Source organism: Coregonus clupeaformis, unplaced genomic scaffold (assembly GCF_020615455.1).
Source record: "Coregonus clupeaformis isolate EN_2021a unplaced genomic scaffold, ASM2061545v1 scaf2862, whole genome shotgun sequence".
NCBI lineage: Eukaryota > Metazoa > Chordata > Actinopteri > Salmoniformes > Salmonidae > Coregonus > Coregonus clupeaformis.
This window is the reverse complement of record NW_025536316.1, coordinates 29,423-47,218: the sequence shown is the minus strand read 5'-3', so window position 1 is coordinate 47,218 and position 17,796 is coordinate 29,423. Positions and strand designations below refer to the sequence as shown.

General features: G+C 43.6%; 1 protein-coding gene and 2 pseudogenes across 1 annotated transcript; all 3 read right to left on the bottom strand.

Moving 5' to 3' along the window:
• Positions 1–1,127: 1,127 nt before the first annotated feature.
• LOC123489200 lies at positions 1,128–2,576 on the bottom strand (annotated as a pseudogene).
• Positions 2,577–4,666: 2,090 nt separating this feature from the next.
• Positions 4,667–5,805, bottom strand: LOC123489201 (annotated as a pseudogene).
• A 10,327-nt stretch (positions 5,806–16,132) lies between these two features.
• LOC121583434 (cortexin domain-containing 1-like) lies at positions 16,133–16,518 on the bottom strand. Its single transcript, XM_045219888.1, has one exon. It carries the CDS (start codon positions 16,453–16,455, stop codon positions 16,273–16,275), a length of 183 nt encoding a protein of 60 aa, XP_045075823.1. The 5' UTR covers positions 16,456–16,518; the 3' UTR covers positions 16,133–16,272.
• Positions 16,519–17,796: the final 1,278 nt, after the last annotated feature.

Sequence of the window (17,796 nt, the reverse complement as noted above, 5' to 3'; positions counted from 1 at the left end):
GCCTCCTTTTATAGGACCGTTCAAGATACTGTCTATTGTTAACCCCTGCGCGGTTAAGCTACAGCTTCCCCCTGCCTCCCACGGGTTCATTCCACCTTTCATGTTTCCCAGATTAAGCCTGTGTCGGTTAGCCCTTTGTGCCCGCCCTCTCGTCCCCCTCCTCCGCCCAAGATCGTGGGTGGGGGTCCGGTTCTACACTGTCCGCGACTTCTGGATGTTCGCCGCCGAGGTCGTGGTTTCCAGTACCTGGTGGATTGGGAGGGTTATGGTCCCGAGAACGTTCCTGGGTGCCCAGGAGCTTCATTGTGGATCCTGATCTGGTCCGAGAGTTTCATGGTTACATCCCGATAAACCCCGTCGGCCGCCAGGTGGCGTCCGTGAGGGGGGTACTGTTAGGCCTACTGCTGATAGGTAGCTCTCTCTGCTCTCTCCCTCCCCTCTGTCTGTCCTTGATTGCAGGAGTGAAGTCTGGTGTGCGGGAGTCAGGGTTCCAGCTGCAGCTCATTCACCATATCACCTCAGCCTTTAAGACCCGGTCAAACTTACCACTCATCGTCAGATCATAGTCAAGACGACCATGTTAGTCTCGCTGCCGACTCAACCTGGTTATTTTGCTCTTTGTGTTTTTGGTCTGTTCTATTTACTTTTCTCCTGTGCCACAGATATTTGGAACCTGACTCCTGCCTCCGCTTCACTCCTGCCACCACCATCCTGCTCTCCATTACCGGACCTCTCTTTTGGACTCACCACGGACACTAGGACATTACGGTACCACACCTGCCCTGATCTGGATCTGTTACCCTCCCTGTACCTGGACTTGCTCTTCCCATATATTTGGAAACCTGGACTTTGAACATTGTAAATAAACCTGTTAAAACTTCTCTGGCTTGGTGTACTTGTCTGCATTTGGGTTCTTATCCAGTTAAATCATAACAGAATGGAGACATTGGTTTTTCAGCCTTTTGATATACCAGCCAGTGTTCAATACAAAATAACAGTTAATTAAACTAGATCTTATATTCAAAAGCTACGTTTTATGTTGTGGTGAGCCTTGGAAGTGGAAATATAAGCCTGAATATTTGACTGGGGAAAAGATAACACTAAAGGACTTTTCATGGCACTGACTACAGATATAAAGTGCATTGTGAAATTAATGAATAGTCATGATTATAAATGACAGATTACATAACATAAATAATTAAAATATTATCTTTGTTAATGAGCAGGATGCCAAACCAGCATATACAATATATAAATGCAGATCTGGACTAATGCCCAGATATTTGTTATTGTCAACAGTCTCTGCAAACTGATCTTTTACAGTCCTTTGTTAAGGGGAAGGGAAGATTGACCAACAATAACAGAATCTTTTGCACATTTTGTGTCTGCCCTCATAGGTGCTCTGGCAGTCATATTTTCATTGTGATTTGAGCTGAATTGACAAAGTTTTGACTGGGAGGCAGTGCATCTCCACCTCCTTTTGACACAAATGAAAATGCCCAATAGAATAACAATCAGAACCATCACCAGTAGACCTGAGAGTGTGGATAGGTGTACTCTCTCTTGCCCCCAGACTCCCAACTGACATCCAGCTTGTTGTCCAGACTGAGGTGAGAGGCAGTACAGGTGTAGTTGTGTCTCTTCTTTAGCTCCCTCAGTACTGACCTCCAGACTCTTCCTCAGCTGGTAGGTCCTGTCTCCACTAGGCAGAACCTCCCCCCACTGCCAGCTCCTGTTCTGCCACTGGCTGGCCGTCTCTCAGCAGGGGTCAGGTTGATGTGGCGGGGTAGAAACCAAACGCCAGGCAGCTCACCTGGAGTCCTCCAGAAACCTCTTTCTTTATCAACCTGAGTCTGGGAGGTACTTTACGCATCACAACGTTCTTCTCTCTCTTCAGGATTGTCTTCAGTGTTCTGATGCAAATGGGAAGGAAAACATTCACATAAAGTCCTTTTGCATATTCTTTCCTTATTCCATCCCATCCTTTAAGTAGTTTACCTGCATCGTATATAAAATGTGTCATGTTGTAATATATTGCATGATCTACTAAAACTGCATTGAAGTGTTCTTTGCCATGATCAGGGCTGGTTCACCATTGTCCAACATCTCACAGCCAGTCATTCTTTGCTGAACTTGAACACCTTCTGTGAGAGGTTTTAAGTGGTGCTTTTAGGTTAAATGATCTCTCTTTCATGTGGTGGTACAAAGATCTAAATACATAAGCTCCGTCCTGAACTTCGTTATCATGTATTTTGTTAGGGGTGTTATGTACCCTGTAGATAAAGTTTTCCATGTTGGAGTCATAGTAAGCCACTTGAATGTCATCCAACATCACCACAACCATAAACTCAGGAAAAGGCGTCTCTCCGCTTATAAATGTTCCAAGTGCCCACAGAGAATGTGATCCTGAACCTGGGAGAGGAGTGATATTATACAGTTATGGACCTTTGACATTTTATAACATAAAAAGTATTAATTGAGTTTGAGATAAAGTTAAGTCCATCTTACCTGAGTTGACAATGGTGTAAAACGAATGAACAAACAAAAAGACAGACAGTTTGTCCATGATTTAGAAAGTGTGAAGCGTCGAGTAGCAGGTTTCTAAGCTCTCAAGTGAGTCTAACAGACTTCCCCTTTCAATTAGCTTTGAAACAAAATATACTACGCAGTTGGCTATGTAGCTTTTTGCGCGACCTGACCAAATTCAAGTAGAAATTGTAGTTATAGATCTGTCATTCTCATTGAAAGCAAGTCTAAGAAGTGCTAGACCTGATCTATGTCTGCTATTTTTATGCTTCCCGTTATTAAAGAGCCACTGCCCTGAAAAGCAACTTCTCGTTTAGAAAATGGCCTGTGTTGCATCGATATGAGTCCGAAACATTTATTCTAGTGTCAAAATGTACTACAAAGTGGAAATAGGGTAATTTTTGTCATAAAGTCAGTCTTGTCCAAAACTGAGATTTGCCAAACGATAGGAAACAATGGTATGTCACGGGAATTACTAAAGCCAATGATTATTTTGCATCCCAAATGGCACCCTATTTTCTATATAGTACACTACTTTTGATCAGGGCCCATAGTGAACCATGTAGGGAATAGGGTGCCATTTGGAATGTAGCCTCTGAGCACCTGCCCTTTACATCGGTAATGAAATGTAGGTTAGATATAGATGTTTATGGCTTTTACATGGAAAAATGCACAAAGCAGGTTTAGGAAATCTAATATGGCCAGTGGCTCTAGGCTTTAGCTCAGAGGGCTAACACAGTATTGTGGTGCGCAGTAGACCTAGGTTTGAACCTAGTTGTTCTCATTAGGAAGCAGGTAACATGGAAGAATACTTATTTCAAAATGTGGAATGGAGACATTGGCTTTGCAGCCTTTTGATATACCATTCAGTGTTCAATACAAAATAACAGTTGATTAAACTAGGTCTTATATTCAAAAGCTACGTTTTATGTTGTGGTCCAGCCTTGAAGTGGAAATGTAGGCCTGAATATTTGACTGGGGAAAAGTAACACTAAACAAATGATGTTTAGAATGAGAGGTGTACATATTGTAAAATAGAAAATGACTTTTCATGGCACTGACTACAATCGAACAGATTCATTCCCCAATAAAGGTGTTCTATCCTAAAACTGTTTAATTGTTTATAATGCATACAACATTCACATTAGTTTAATACTCATGCCATTCTTAAACTGGAGTGAAATCGAGTGTCAGGATTTCTCTCCCTTCCACAGTGATAAAAAAGTTCCTGAGAGAAGTTACGGTATACTTGACATTGCTTTAATTACATGAATTAATGTCAGTAGTTAACATTAATCAATCCATTAATCAATTTGGCTACATTTTATTGTCTGTAATAAAGGGTATTATTGTGCAGCTAGGATGAACATACACTACATTGTCATGATCGGCAGGGAGAGACCAAGGCGCAGCGTGATGAACAAACATACTTTAATTAGTTAAAGTGTAAACACGATACAAAACAAGAAACGACTTCGTGAAGTCCACGGTATCAATGACCGAACACGGAACAAACCCACAAACACAAAGGGAAAAACAGACAGTTTAAATATGGCTCCCAATCAGAGACAACCAGCCAACAGCTGACACTCGTTGCCTCTGATTGGGAGTCACTCAGGCAAACATAGAAATCAACAAACTAGAACCCCCAACATAGAAATAAACACATAGAAATAAACACACCCTGGCTCAACAAATAGAGTCCCAGAGCCAGGGTGTGACATACATACAATACAAAACAGAGACACTGTAAAGTCATTCCAATAATAAACAGACCTCATACACATCATCACATGATTCTCCTTCTTTAAGATACTGGATATCAGCTAATACAGCACAGATAGAATTGTGCAATTAATGAATAGTCATGATTAGAAATTATAGATCACATAACAGAAACCACTACAAGATTACCTTTTTTAATGCTCAGGTTGCCAAACCGGCATATAAAATATGTAAATGCAGATCTGTACTAATAATGACCAGATATTTGTTATTGTCAACAGTCTCCCCAAACTGATCCTTTACATCCCTTGTTGAGGGGAAGGGGAAGATTGACCGACAATAACATAATATTTTGCATGTTTTGTGCCTGCCCTCATAGGTGCTCTGGCAGTCATATTTTCATTGTGAATTGAGCTGAATTGACAAATCTGCATCAGTGTCCCATCATATATTAGGTCTCAGAATCTGAAGAAAGGTTCATTTCCTCTGACACTTTTGCATCAACGTTGGCAAGTTTCGACTGGGAGGCAGTGCATCTCCACCTCCTTTTGACACAAATGAAAATGCCCAATAGAATAACAATCAGCAGCATCACCAGTAGACCTGAGAGTGTGGATAGGTGTACTCTCTCTGCCCCAGACTCCCAACTGACATCCTGCTTGTTGTCCAGACTGAGGTGAGAGGCAGTACAGGTGTAGTTGTGTCTCTTCTTTAGCTCCTCAGTACTGACCTCCAGACTCTTCCTCAGCTGGTAGGTCCTGTCTCCACTAGGCAGCACCTCCCCCCCTGTCAGCTCCTGTTCTGCCACTGGCTGGCCGTCTCTCAGCAGGGTCAGGTTGATGTGGCGGGGGTAGAAACCAAACCAGCTCACCTGGAGCCCTCCAGAAACCTCTTTCTTTATCAACCTGAGTCTGGGAGGTACTTTACGCATCACAACATTCTTCTCTCTCTTCAGGATTGTCTTCAGTGTTCTGATGCAAATGGGAAGCCAAGCATTCTCAAATAGTACTCTTTCATATGCTTGCCTTATCCCATAATATCCTGGTAGTAGTTTCCCACCATCGTATGTCAAATGTGTAATGTTGAAATATGCTGCATAATCTGTATAAATTACATTAAAAATCTCCTTAAACATGAACATGGCTGGTTCACCATTGTCCAACATCTCACAGCCAGCCATTCTTTGCTGAACTTGAACACCTTCTGTGAGGTTTAAGTGGTGCTTTAGGTTAAATGATCTCTCTTTCATCTGGTGGTACATAATTCCAAATACATAAGCTCCGTCCTGAACTTCGTTATCATGTATTTTGTTAGGGGTGTTATGTACCCAGTAGATAAAGTGTTTCATGTTGGAGTCATAGTAAGCCACTTGAATGTCATCCAACATCACCACAACCGTAAACTCAGGGAAAGGCGTCTCTCCGCTTATAAATGTTGCAAGTGCCCACAGAGAATGTGATCCTGAACCAGGGAGAGGAGTTATATTATACAGTTATGGACATTGACATTTCATAACATAAAAAATACAAACAAAAAGACAGACAGTTTGTCCATGATTTAGAAAGTGTTCACTACTTTTCCAGCAGCTTCATGTAGCAGGTTTCTAGCTCTCAAGTGAGTCTGACAGACTTTAGCTGATTAAAAACAAGGTAGGATAATTTTATGTTGTTGAAAGAGTCAAAACAAGTAGAGGTGGGAATTTTATTTCAAGCCTTTAAAAAACTGAGGGTGGAATGAGAACAGAGGGTGGGTGAATCATGTTGCATGTTGCATGTGCAGCCAAACACCAGTCAGATGACACAAAAAAACATTCAATGGAATAGGCGTCTCCATGCCTCCCAGCCGAAACAGTTCGGAAGAGTTTGTGAAGACATTATGATGACATTTTGTGACGTTTATGTTCGTTTTGGACTTCGCTAAGAGTTTTTCGGTTGTTCGGGCACACAACATTTTTTCTCGAGGCGAGCCGAATCGGTAGCTGAAGTCTGCGCCCCCTTATCGTTGATTGGTCAACAAATTAATGAAAGATTTATTGAGTTATTTTGAGGAAGTGTGAACTGTCTATGGCGTCTCAAAATGGACAAAAGTACTATTGCTGCTTTTTTCTCGTGTTTTAAGCGAAGATCTTTTAAAGCAGGCCCCCGTCCAGCATTGGGGAACATCCCGCGCCAATATGCTAGATGTAGTTTGAGGAGAGAAGAGTTGGAGAGACTTTCACTTTGTCTTGAGCTATTTTTATAACCTACCTTTTAGGAGTGGGACGATTTTCAGACAGAGACATATGGGTGATCAATATTTATTTCTAGGCAATGTAAAAAAAAACTATAGCCTAATCATATTTAGGAAGTAGATTTCCTTGGAAAGATAACTGCCCCGTGCTTCTCTGCCCATGCATAGAGTATAGACTACTCTATTTAATTGAGACAACATCTCGCAGGTATGGCTACTGAACTTGAAGCAGCAAGAAGGATGACAGTGACACTTGGTACATTTTTTCATATAGTACACTGCTCAAAAAATAAAGGGAACACTTAAACAACACAATGTAACTCCAAGTCAATCACACTTCTGTGAAATCAAACTGTCCACTTAGGAAGCAACACTGATTGACAATAAATTTCACATGCTGTTGTGCAAATGGAATAGACAACAGGTGGAAATTATGAGGCAATTAGCAAGACACCCCCAATAAAGGACTGGTTTTGCAGGTGGTGACCACAGACCACTTCTCAGTTCCTATGCTTCCTGGCTGATGTTTTGGTCACTTTTGAATGCTGGCGGTGCTTTCACTCTAGTGGTAGCATGAGACAGAGTCTACAACCCACACAAGTGGCTCAGGTAGTGCAGCTCATCCAGGATGGCACATCAATGCGAGCTGTGGCAAGAAGGTTTTCTGTATCTGTCAGCGTAGTGCATGGAGGCGCTACCAGGAGACAGGCCAGTACATCAGGAGACGTGGAGGAGGCCGGTAGGAGGGTAACAACCCAGCAGCAGGACTGCTACCTCCACCTTTGTGCAAGGAGGAGCAGGAGGAGCACTGCCAGAGCCCTGCAAAATGACCTCCAGCAGGCCACAAATGTGCATGTGTCTGCTCAAACGGTCAGAAACAGACTCCTTGAGGGTGGTATGAGGGCCCGACGTCCACAGGTGGGGGTTGTGCTTACAGCCCAACACCGTGCAGGACGTTTGGCATTTGCCAGAGAACACCAAGATTGGCAAATTCGCCACTGGCGCCCTGTGCTCTTCACAGATGCATGCAGGTTCACACTGACCACATGTGACAGACGTGACAGAGTCTGGAGACGCTGTGGAGAATGTTCTGCTGCCTGCAACATCCTCCAGCATGACCGGTTTGGCGGTGGGTCAGTCATGGTGTGGGGTGGCATTACTTTGGGGGTCCGCACAGCCCTCCATGTGCTCGCCAGAGGTAGCCTTACTGCCATTAGGTACCGAGATGAGATCCTCAGACCCCTTGTGAGACCATATGCTGGTGCGGTTGGCCCTGGGTTCCTCCTAATGCAAGACAATGCTAGACCTCATGTGGCTGGAGTGTGTCAGCAGTTCCTGCAAGAGGAAGGCATTGATGCTATGGACTGGCCCGCCCGTTCCCCAGACCTGAATCCAATTGAGCACATCTGGGACATCATGTCTCGCTCCATCCACCAACGCCACGTTGCACCACAGACTGTCCAGGAGTTGGTGGATGCTTTAGTCCAGGTCTGGGAGGAGATCCCTCAGGGAGACCATCCACCACCTCATCAGGAGCATGCCCAGGCGTTGTAGGGAGGTCATACAGGCACGTGGAGGCCACACACACTACTGAGCCTCATTTTTACTTGTTTTAAGGACATTACATCAAAGTTGGATCAGCCTGTAGTGTAGTTTTCCACTTTAATTTTGAGGGTGACTCCAAATCCAGACCTCCATGGGTTGATACATTTGATTTCCATTGATAATTTTTGTGTGATTTTGTTGTCAGCACATTCAACTATGTAAAGAAAAAAAGTATTTAATAAGATTATTTCATTCATTCAGATCTAGGATGTGTTATTTTAGTGTTCCCTTTATTTTTTTGAGCAGTGTATATAGCCTACGTTTTAGGAGGACGATTTGCAGGCAGAGACAAATAAATTGTCAATTTTCGCTCACTATTGTTTTGTTTTTTTGTCATTTAGCAGATGCTCTTATCAAGAGTGACTGGAGTGCACACATTATTATTGTTTTATATATTTTTTTCATACTGGCCCCCCTTGGGAATCGAACCCACAACCTTGGCGTTGCAAAACGCCATGCTCTACCAACTGAGCTACATCCCTGCCGGCCAAGTTAATTTCATATTTAAGTATTCTCCGCCGATGTAGGCAGCCTCCTCTATTTCAAGGGAGACAACACATACTAGGAGCACTTGAACTCCGCACGCCCAGCTAGGAGTGGAGAGAGGCTACTGAATTTGAAGCATCGAATTCTGTGTGAATAATGCCGAAACATATGTGCTTTTAATACAATATGTTGGCTAACGCATACAAACAGAAAGACGACTTTTCCAAATAATCTGCGGGACAACAACAAAAAGTCGTCTGTCTGACTGCCTGCTCCGGCCCACAGCATGAAAAATGCAGACCGCTCTGCAATGATCTCTGTCGGGACCGTGGGCATCCCGCGGGAATGCAGCCCTCGATTTTAAAGCCCAAATCAAACGAAAAGTTACTTTTTTTACGCGCGTGAACGCATGGTGGTGATTGAGAGAAAACAGACGGGCTGGAAGCGTCAACAGCGTCATAGCGCGTCAAATTAGAACGCAAAGCTATTAGAAAGCAAGTCTACACAAAGCAATGCTGGTAAAAGGTGCATAAATTGCCCGAAAATAGACTGATGTTATGTTAAATGGACTGTTGTGTTAAAATAGACTGTTGCATTGTTATGTCTGGAATTGTGATATGTATAGTTAAAAAGTGTCTATTTAGTGTTGATAAGTTTAACTGCCAGTGCCAATAATACATACTATTTGAAAACATGTATGCTGGCTCCCATAGGAAAATCTCTGAAGCTGGAGACTCTTATCTCCCTCACTAACTTTAAGCATCAGTTGTCAGAGCACCTTACCGATCACTGCACCTGTACACAGCCCATCTGAAATTAGCCCATCCAACTACCTCATCCCTATATTGTTATTTATTTTGCTCTTTTGCACCCCAGTATCTCTATTTGCACATAATCTCTTGCACATCTAGCATTCCAGTGTTAATACTAATTGTAATTATTTTGCACTATAGCCTATTTATTGCCTTACCTCCATAACTTGCTACATTTGCACACACTGTATATATATTTTCTGTTGTATTTTTTTGACTTTATGTTTTTTACCCCATATGTAACTCTGTGTTGTTGTTTTTATCGCACTACTATGCTTTATCTTGGCCAGGTCGCAGTTGTAAATGAGAACTTGTTCTCAACTGGCTTACCTGGTTAAATAAAGGTTAAATAAAAAATTAAAAATAGGACATATAAAGTTAGTTAACAGGAATACACAACAATAATTCACAAGGACTACACAGCCGAACATAACAAATACAACTGTTTATTATGGATTCTCATGAAAATTAAAACGGTATATGCTACCCTGTGTATGTGAATTGACGCTCTCTACTCTCCCACACAAATGTTGATGACGCTGTCTCTCTGTGTGGTTTCATCTTAAGGGAGTATGCGAGCAGACGTTCTGTTCACACTCATTCGGTTCGCCTAGCCGAGTACTGTAGCATGCTGATGCTGACCTGAAAATGTGTGTGTGTGTTCATGTTCATGTCTGTCTGTCTGTCTGTCTGTCTGTCTGTCTGTCTGTCTGTCTGTCTGTCTGTCTGTCTGTCTGTGACAAATATTTGTGCTAGTGTCTGTGTGCATGCAGCATGTGTCCATTTGTGCATTTGTATGTGGGACCAATATCTTTTAGGCTTATTCAGTGTGTGATAGCAGTGGACTTACCCCATTCGGACACTTTGTAGCTGTTGAAGGAACACTTGGATGTCCCCTGGATGTCCCCTGACACCACCACAATGTTTGAGAGAGGCTGATATTGTAGAAATTGTGTTTTTATCGTGACTAATAACTGTTAGGCATATTCAATGTGTAATAGCAGTGGAATGACCTAATTTACACACTTAGGACACTTTGGAGAGGTTGAGGGGACACTTGGAGATGTCCTGTGACCGCACCTGACACCCCTTATTACACGTCAGTAAAGTTCTAGCTGTTATGTCTATCAATCCCAGAGGTTTTTGACCATCTGATGTGTTTACAGCTCTATTCATCAATAATTGACTTATAGCTTGTCCATGAAAGATGACTTGAAAAAATAAGAAATAAAAAAATAAAACCGGTTACTTTGTGTATGCTTGATCTTGTGTGATATGAACTGTGAAATTCCTATCTATGTTATGACCATTTCCTCATCATCTCCCAGGTGTGGTCTTTCCAATGATACCAAGTGTATGAATATCCTTATCATATATCTGCTCATTAAAAGCAGTTACTTTTGGGTATGTCTATTTAGGCGGAAATCTACATTTCTGCCATTACATTTAAGAGGTTAAATCAATGAAACAGGAAAAGGAAGGGAAAGGTTTGAGGCCACTCTTGATTAGACTTCTCTAAAAGACCAGTTTCCTAGAAATACTTCTGGCCAAATATGAACCACCATTAGGTATTGTATCCACTCTGACTCAGTCGGAACATGCTTTGGTATGGAGACTTTGAACCATTTAGTTTTGGTTATTTGTGCTTTTGGATGGATATTACAGTAACCATCTTTTGTTTTAAAATGGCAGGGTGACATTAAATTATATATGAATTATATTGCCATACAAAGTTTTAAAACAGCAGCTGTTCATATAAAAGCTCTTTGTCTGGGCCTCCCGAGTGGCGTCACTACAGACCCGGGTTCGATCCCGGGCTGTATCACAACCAGCCGTGATCGGGAGTCCCATAGGGCGGCTCACAATTGGCCCAGTGTCGTCCGGGTTAGGGGAGGGTTAGGCCGGGTGGGCTTTGCTTGGCTCATCATGCTCTAGCGACTCCTTGTGGTGGGCCGGGTTCCTGCAGGCTGACTGCAGTAGTCAGTTGAACAGTGTTTACTGACACATTGAAGCGGCTGGCTTCCAGGTTAAGCAGGCGAGTATTAAGAAGCACGGTTTGGCGGGTCATGTTTCGGAGGACGCATGACTTGACCTTCGCCTCCCACACCTGTTGGGGAGTTGCAGCGATGAGACAAGATCGAAATTGTGGGTAAAAATGAACTCTGTCTGTTTAAAAGTACAACCAAATACAGTATATTGTAGGTCTTGCTTATGTTTAGTTCTTATAACTGTTCAACCCTAGACTTTTATAATATCATTCTAAAAGACTAACTAAGGAGTGCCTTATTCTTGTATTTTTTTTTCAGGATGTGGAGTGGTAGTAGACAGTCTAGCAGAGTTAGGGTTGCAAAATTCCACTAACTTTCCCAGAATTCCTAGGTTTTCCCTCCTGATTGCAGAAATCTTCCAACATGGATTTCTGGAAAACCTGGGAATTTTGGGAAGGTTACCAGAATTTTGCAACCCTAAGCCGAGCCAAGCCAAGCTAATAAAAACAATTTCAATGCCAGGGAAACTCTTCTCTGACTGTAGCAGAAGCCTAGTGGCGGGTTCAAGTGGAGTCATTTCCCTGGGCGGCTGAACCGACACGCTCCTGTGTAGGAGCCATTTAATAAGCTAAACTTATTCCTCATTCCTCCTTGCTTGGAAAACCACAGGGATTTCAAACGTCAGATCTCTCCTCCTTCCCCCAGCCATTTGATAGGATTTGATTTTGTCTTTGTTTTTGAGGGCAATTTCACACCCGAGTGTGAGATATGGGGGAGATAGGAGGGAGATTCAGCCCTAAGGCGATGGTATCTGTGTGTGTCGTGAAATGTCACTCGTTTGCCTTCTTATAAAAGGGGATCGCGCATAGTGTGTGCTAGATTGAAGGCTCATGAGATTTGATAGGCAAGCATTGCTTAACATTCAGCTGGCGGGTGTGACTGTATGTGTGTGTGTGTTTCAAGTTTCAAGTTATATTGTCACGTGCACAAATACAGTGAAATGCCTTTCTTGCGAGCTCTATTGGCCATATATCACAAACCCCTGAGGTGCCTCATTGCTATTATAAAGTGTTTACCAATGTAATTAGAGCAGTAAAAATAACTGTTTTGTCATACCCGTGGTATACGGGCTGATATACCACTGCTGTCAGCCAATCAGCATTCAGGGCTCAAACCACCCAGTTTATAAAATAAAGTAAAGTAGAACAAAAACACATGAGTAAGGAAGAAAGCTACTGTATATACAGGGTCAGTTCCAGGGTCAGTAGCTATATACAGGGTCAGTTCCAGGGTCAGTAGCTATATACAGGGTCAGTTCCAGGGTCAGTAGCTATATACAGGGTCAGTTCCAGGGTCAGTAGCTATATACAGGGTCAGTTCCAGGGTCAGTAGCTATATACAGGGTCAGTTCCAGGGTCAGTAGCTATATACAGGGTCAGTTCCAGGGTCAGTGGCTATATACAGGGTCAGTTCCAGGGTCAGTGGCTATATACAGGGTCAGTTCCAGGGTCAGTGGCTATATACAGGGTCAGTTCCAGGGTCAGTAGCTATATACAGGGTCAGTTCCAGGGTCAGTAGCTATATACAGGGTCAGTTCCAGGGTCAGTGGCTATATACAGGGACAGTTCCAGGGTCAGTAGCTATATACAGGGACAGTTCCAGGGTCAGTGGCTATATACAGGGTCAGTTCCAGAGTCAGTGGCTATATACAGGGACAGTTCCAGGGTCAGTGGCTATATACAGGGTCAGTTCCAGGGTCATATTTACAATGTGCAGGTATACTAGAGTGGTAGGGGTAGATACTGTATGTATAGGGGTAAGCCTATATGATGATTGTATGTGAGTGTTATGTGTGTGCGTGTGTGTGCGTGTGTGTGCTGGAGTGTCAGTGTGAGTGTGTGTGAGTAAGTGTGTAGAGTCCTGTGAGTGTGCATAGAGTCAGTGCAAAAATAAGATAAAAGGGTCAATACTGATAGTCCACGTAGCCATTTTATTAGATATTTAGCAGTCTTATGGCTTGGGGATAGAAGATGTTCAGGAGCCTGTTGATGTCAGACTTGATGCACTGGGAACGCTTGCCGTGCGGAAGCAGAGAGAACAGTCTAAGGCTTGGGTGGCTGGAGTCTTTAACAATTTTTCTGGGCCTTCCTTTCACACTGCCTGATATAGAGGTCCTGGATGGCAGAGAGCTCGACCCAAGTGACTTTCTGGGCTGTCTGCACCACCCTCTGTAGCGCCATGCGACCGAGGGTGGGCATTTGCCATACCAAGCTGTGATGCAGCCAGTCAAGATGTTCTCAGTGGTGCAGCTGTATAACTTTTTGAGGACTTGAGGGCCCATACCAAATCTTTTCTATCTCCTGAGGGGAATGCAGCGCTGTCACGTCTACTTCACGACTGTGTGCATGTGTGTGGACCATTTTAAGTCCTGGAGTCGTGCGTGGCCACGCAGTCATGGGTGAACAGGAAGTACAGGAGGGGACTAAGCACACCTGTGGGGTGTGTGTGTGTGTGTGTGTGTGTGTGTGGCATGCATAGAGAGATTGGGGTTTCACAAGGACAGCTGAAGGGACAACTGTTTGCTCTCCTACAGAAGGGGAGGAGAGGAGGAGGGGAGGAGAGGAGGGGAGGAGGGGAGGAGAAGGGAGAGTCAAAGGAGGAGGAGGAAGGTGTGAAATGTCCATTCATACCCTCAGCAGACTGTAAGCATCAGACACGATGATGGAGTAACACACACCTGCTGAATGTTATGAATGTTGTCCTTGTGCCCCTGAAACATGAGAACAACTCTGACCTTTACCACACAGTGAGTGTCAGAGCTGGAGGCCTCATTCTGCTGTGGAGAGAAACAGGGTTAGAAAAACAGAGGGAGAGAGGAAGGTAGAGAGGAAGGGAGAGAGGGAGGGAGGGAGGGGAAACTGAGAGAGACAGAAAAGGGAGATATATTCATCATAAAAAGGAGTTAGACCCATCTACATGACAGCCCTGTCTCCTGAGAAACATTTATTTTCCTCAAACTTTGTTTTATTCTAATTTAACCTGATTAGCATAATGCTAATATGCATTAGCTGGTCTGTTTGCAGACAGTGGACCTAACCTTGAAACCTCAAGATTGTGAAGAGTTTACATCAAGCCTTCGTCCCAAATGGCACCATATTCTCTTTTTAGTACACTTGACCATAGGGCTCTTATAAAAGTAGTGCACTATATAGGGAATAGGGTGCCATTTGGGACGCATACCAAGAGTGTGGTGAGTTGGACTCAAGCTGTAACACGGACTTCAAAATGGTAGCTGCACACCAACTATTTCTAAGTCTTCTATTGAAATAGGGGTTGATGAGAATGGCCCTTAGGGAACTTAGAGTTACCCATGGGTGACCACTGAGCTAAATCTTATCAGGCTTTCCACACGACCCAATTACGTGTCGGAGATCATGCAAGATTAGACTCCGTTAGGTTTTCATTTACAGCTAATTACAATCTCACACAAAGACAACTCGCTCCTCCAAAAGAGGGTTTTTGTAATTCATTATAATCTTTATTATAGACAGGATAAATGTAGCACAATCTGGGTTTATATCAAATCGTCACCTGCATCTAATTTGCCGGTTAATGCTTGTCAATAATCTGCTAAAATCCAAACCGACCGTAGTCCCTAACCCCTCTACCCCCTATGCACCGATGAAAGTATCGGACAGGTTAAATCATGTATAATGGTGATTGCATTGCTTCATCTTGCCTTTTGATAGGCTAGGAGGAATATTCACCCTATTGCTCACACCTATCCATAGAATAGAGGGGAGGGGTTGATTTGGAATTCAGCCAAGCTTGGCTATTCTGTGGTGTCAGCTGAGGCACTTCATAACATGCAAGTCAGACAATCGTTTCACAATTAATAAATGCACTGGCTATAGACATAAGTCAACATAACAGAACATAGAAACACTAGACCAACATATTCCGTTTTGTGCTCAAGCTAATGGGCAGACAGCAGCACAAATAAGGATGATTTATGAATGGAAGAGGACAAGGCTGGGGATGAGGTTCATTGCCATGAGCGAAGTGCCTGCTCTGCAGTTTGGTGGGGAGTGTATTGCGTGTGTATGTGTAGACTGTAACAGATGACATTATTTCCCCACTGCTTTGTCATACTGTTGCCTGACACACATTTTCAGACATGACACATGGATAAAGTTGCTCTGAGCCTTATTAGTCGATAAGCACAAAAACACAGGCCCTGTTTCATTAGCAATACTATTATGTAGCCAAAGTCATTGTAAATGTTCCTTATAAAATGTACAAAACTTGAGATGCTTTTGTAAGATCAATAAGAATTAACGGAAAAAAGTCCTAATAAACTAAATAAAGTATTCCTCTTCATGACCAGTCTTGCCTAGTATGTACCGGAAGCAGTTTGCAGGGTGAAGGTGTAGACTCAGACTGTAACGTGTCCAGACCATGGTTGATTGTCACCCAGTCCACTGCAGTACTTCTCAAGTACTGACTGATACCAGACAATGGATGTGTTGACAGGCAGCGTTAATATTTGGGACCATAACTCTCCTCTCCTCTCCTCTCCTCTCCTCTCCTCTCCTCTCCTCTCCTCTCCTCTCCTCTCCTCTCCTCTCCTCTCCTCTCCTCTCCTCTCCTCTCCTCTCCTCTCCTCTCCTCTCCTCTCTGGTCAAGCTCTCCTCTCTTCTCCTCTCCTCTCCTCTCTGGTCAAGCTCTCCTCTCTTCTCCTCTCCTCTCCTCTCTGGTCAAGCTCTCCTCTCTTCTCCTCTCCTTTCCTGTGTGTGTGTGTGTGTTTACCCACGCTTGCGTTCATGTGCATGTCCCTGCATGCCTGTGCGTCTGCACCCTCACGCACATGCCTATATGTGTAACAGCACAGCTGGTTCCCACTAGTCATCCAGGTGCTGCTCCTCCCAGGTGGAGGTGGGTATAGCGCTGTAGGGGTCCATGATGACCCGGGCACAGCGGATGATCATGGCCACCAGGAGAAGGCAGAGGAAGGCCACACAGGCCAGCGTCATGCCCTGGTCCACATCCACAAACTCTGGGTCGGGAGTGGCCCCCTCCTCCATGGCTGCTGCTGCTGTTGTTGGGTCTCTATGTTGTCACTGTCCTCCACCACACACACACAGACCGCTACCATCCTGAGAATGGTTCTGGGGGGAGGGGGAAGAGAGGAGGCAGGAGGAGGGAAGAGAGGAGGCAGGAGTGTAGAAACCGGGAGGAGGCAGGAGGCAGGAGGGTGAAAAGAGAAAGACAGAACAGAGGGGAAAAAGAGTGAATATGGTAAAGACATTCCCAGCTACTTCTAGCCAGTCAGTCAGCTTTACATTGTTTTCACAGTAAATGCTAACAGGAAGTTGCTGCCTTAAGGAAAGTACCTAATATACAAATAACCCACATCCAAATCACTGTTTTATTCAATACTACTCAGCAGTGTGTGTGTGTGTGTGTGTGTGTGCGTGTGTGTGTGTGCGCATAAATTAGTGTGTGCACATAAATGCGTCTGTGAAGTAGTGTGTCCAGTTGTGTGTGTCTGTGTCTGTGTGTGTGCATACGCGCAAACGTTTGTCTGTGTGTGTAGTGTGTAGTGTGTGTGTCTGAATCAGCATGTACATGAGCTCTCAGAGGGCACACCACTCAAGCGCACTATTAAACAAGGAGCTGATCAATTCCCCAAGGCTCTGTCCACTACACGCTGAACTTTGAGCAGACACATGCAGGACCAGGGACGTTTCAGGATCATGTTCTATATTAGCTTTTTGTTTAGGACAACCGCTATGATGAGTGTTGAAAGTCCCTAATTTATTCAGGACTATATGGGCAATTGTGCCCTGTTCTAGAGCTGTATATACAGTGTCCATATTAGGACAGCCTCAGTCTCTGCAGGAGTTATTTTATAGACACAGTAGTATACCCTAATTCTACTAGCCAGAAAACCCATTTAGAGTTACAGGTCCTAAATCAGTACATGTCTTTTCAAGAAAATAAATCCCACCACCAGAATGAGTGATACTGCCTTGCCAGTTTTACACAGGGAAATATAAAGTTTAGAGGACAGCGTGCAAAGTACAGTAATGAATTATGCCTGTGTTTATATTTATTGGACATAACGGAGCCGCTTAGTCGATGTCTGATGTTATAAAGGATTAGGGCATCCGTCACTTTTAGTGTCCAAGCAGGAAATAGAAACTGGGTCTCATGAAATTCTCATTAGTGGTACTACACTACTGCTCTGTAATGAATGCTGTCCACCAGGCCCATTCACAACTGATAGATAAACAAACAAACAAATAAACAAACATCCTTATGGACAGTAATAAAGACAGCACAATAACGCTTTTAATAACGTCCTTCAATTAATCGTTTGGAGAACAGACTAATAGTTTATACATTATTTATTAGAGAACATT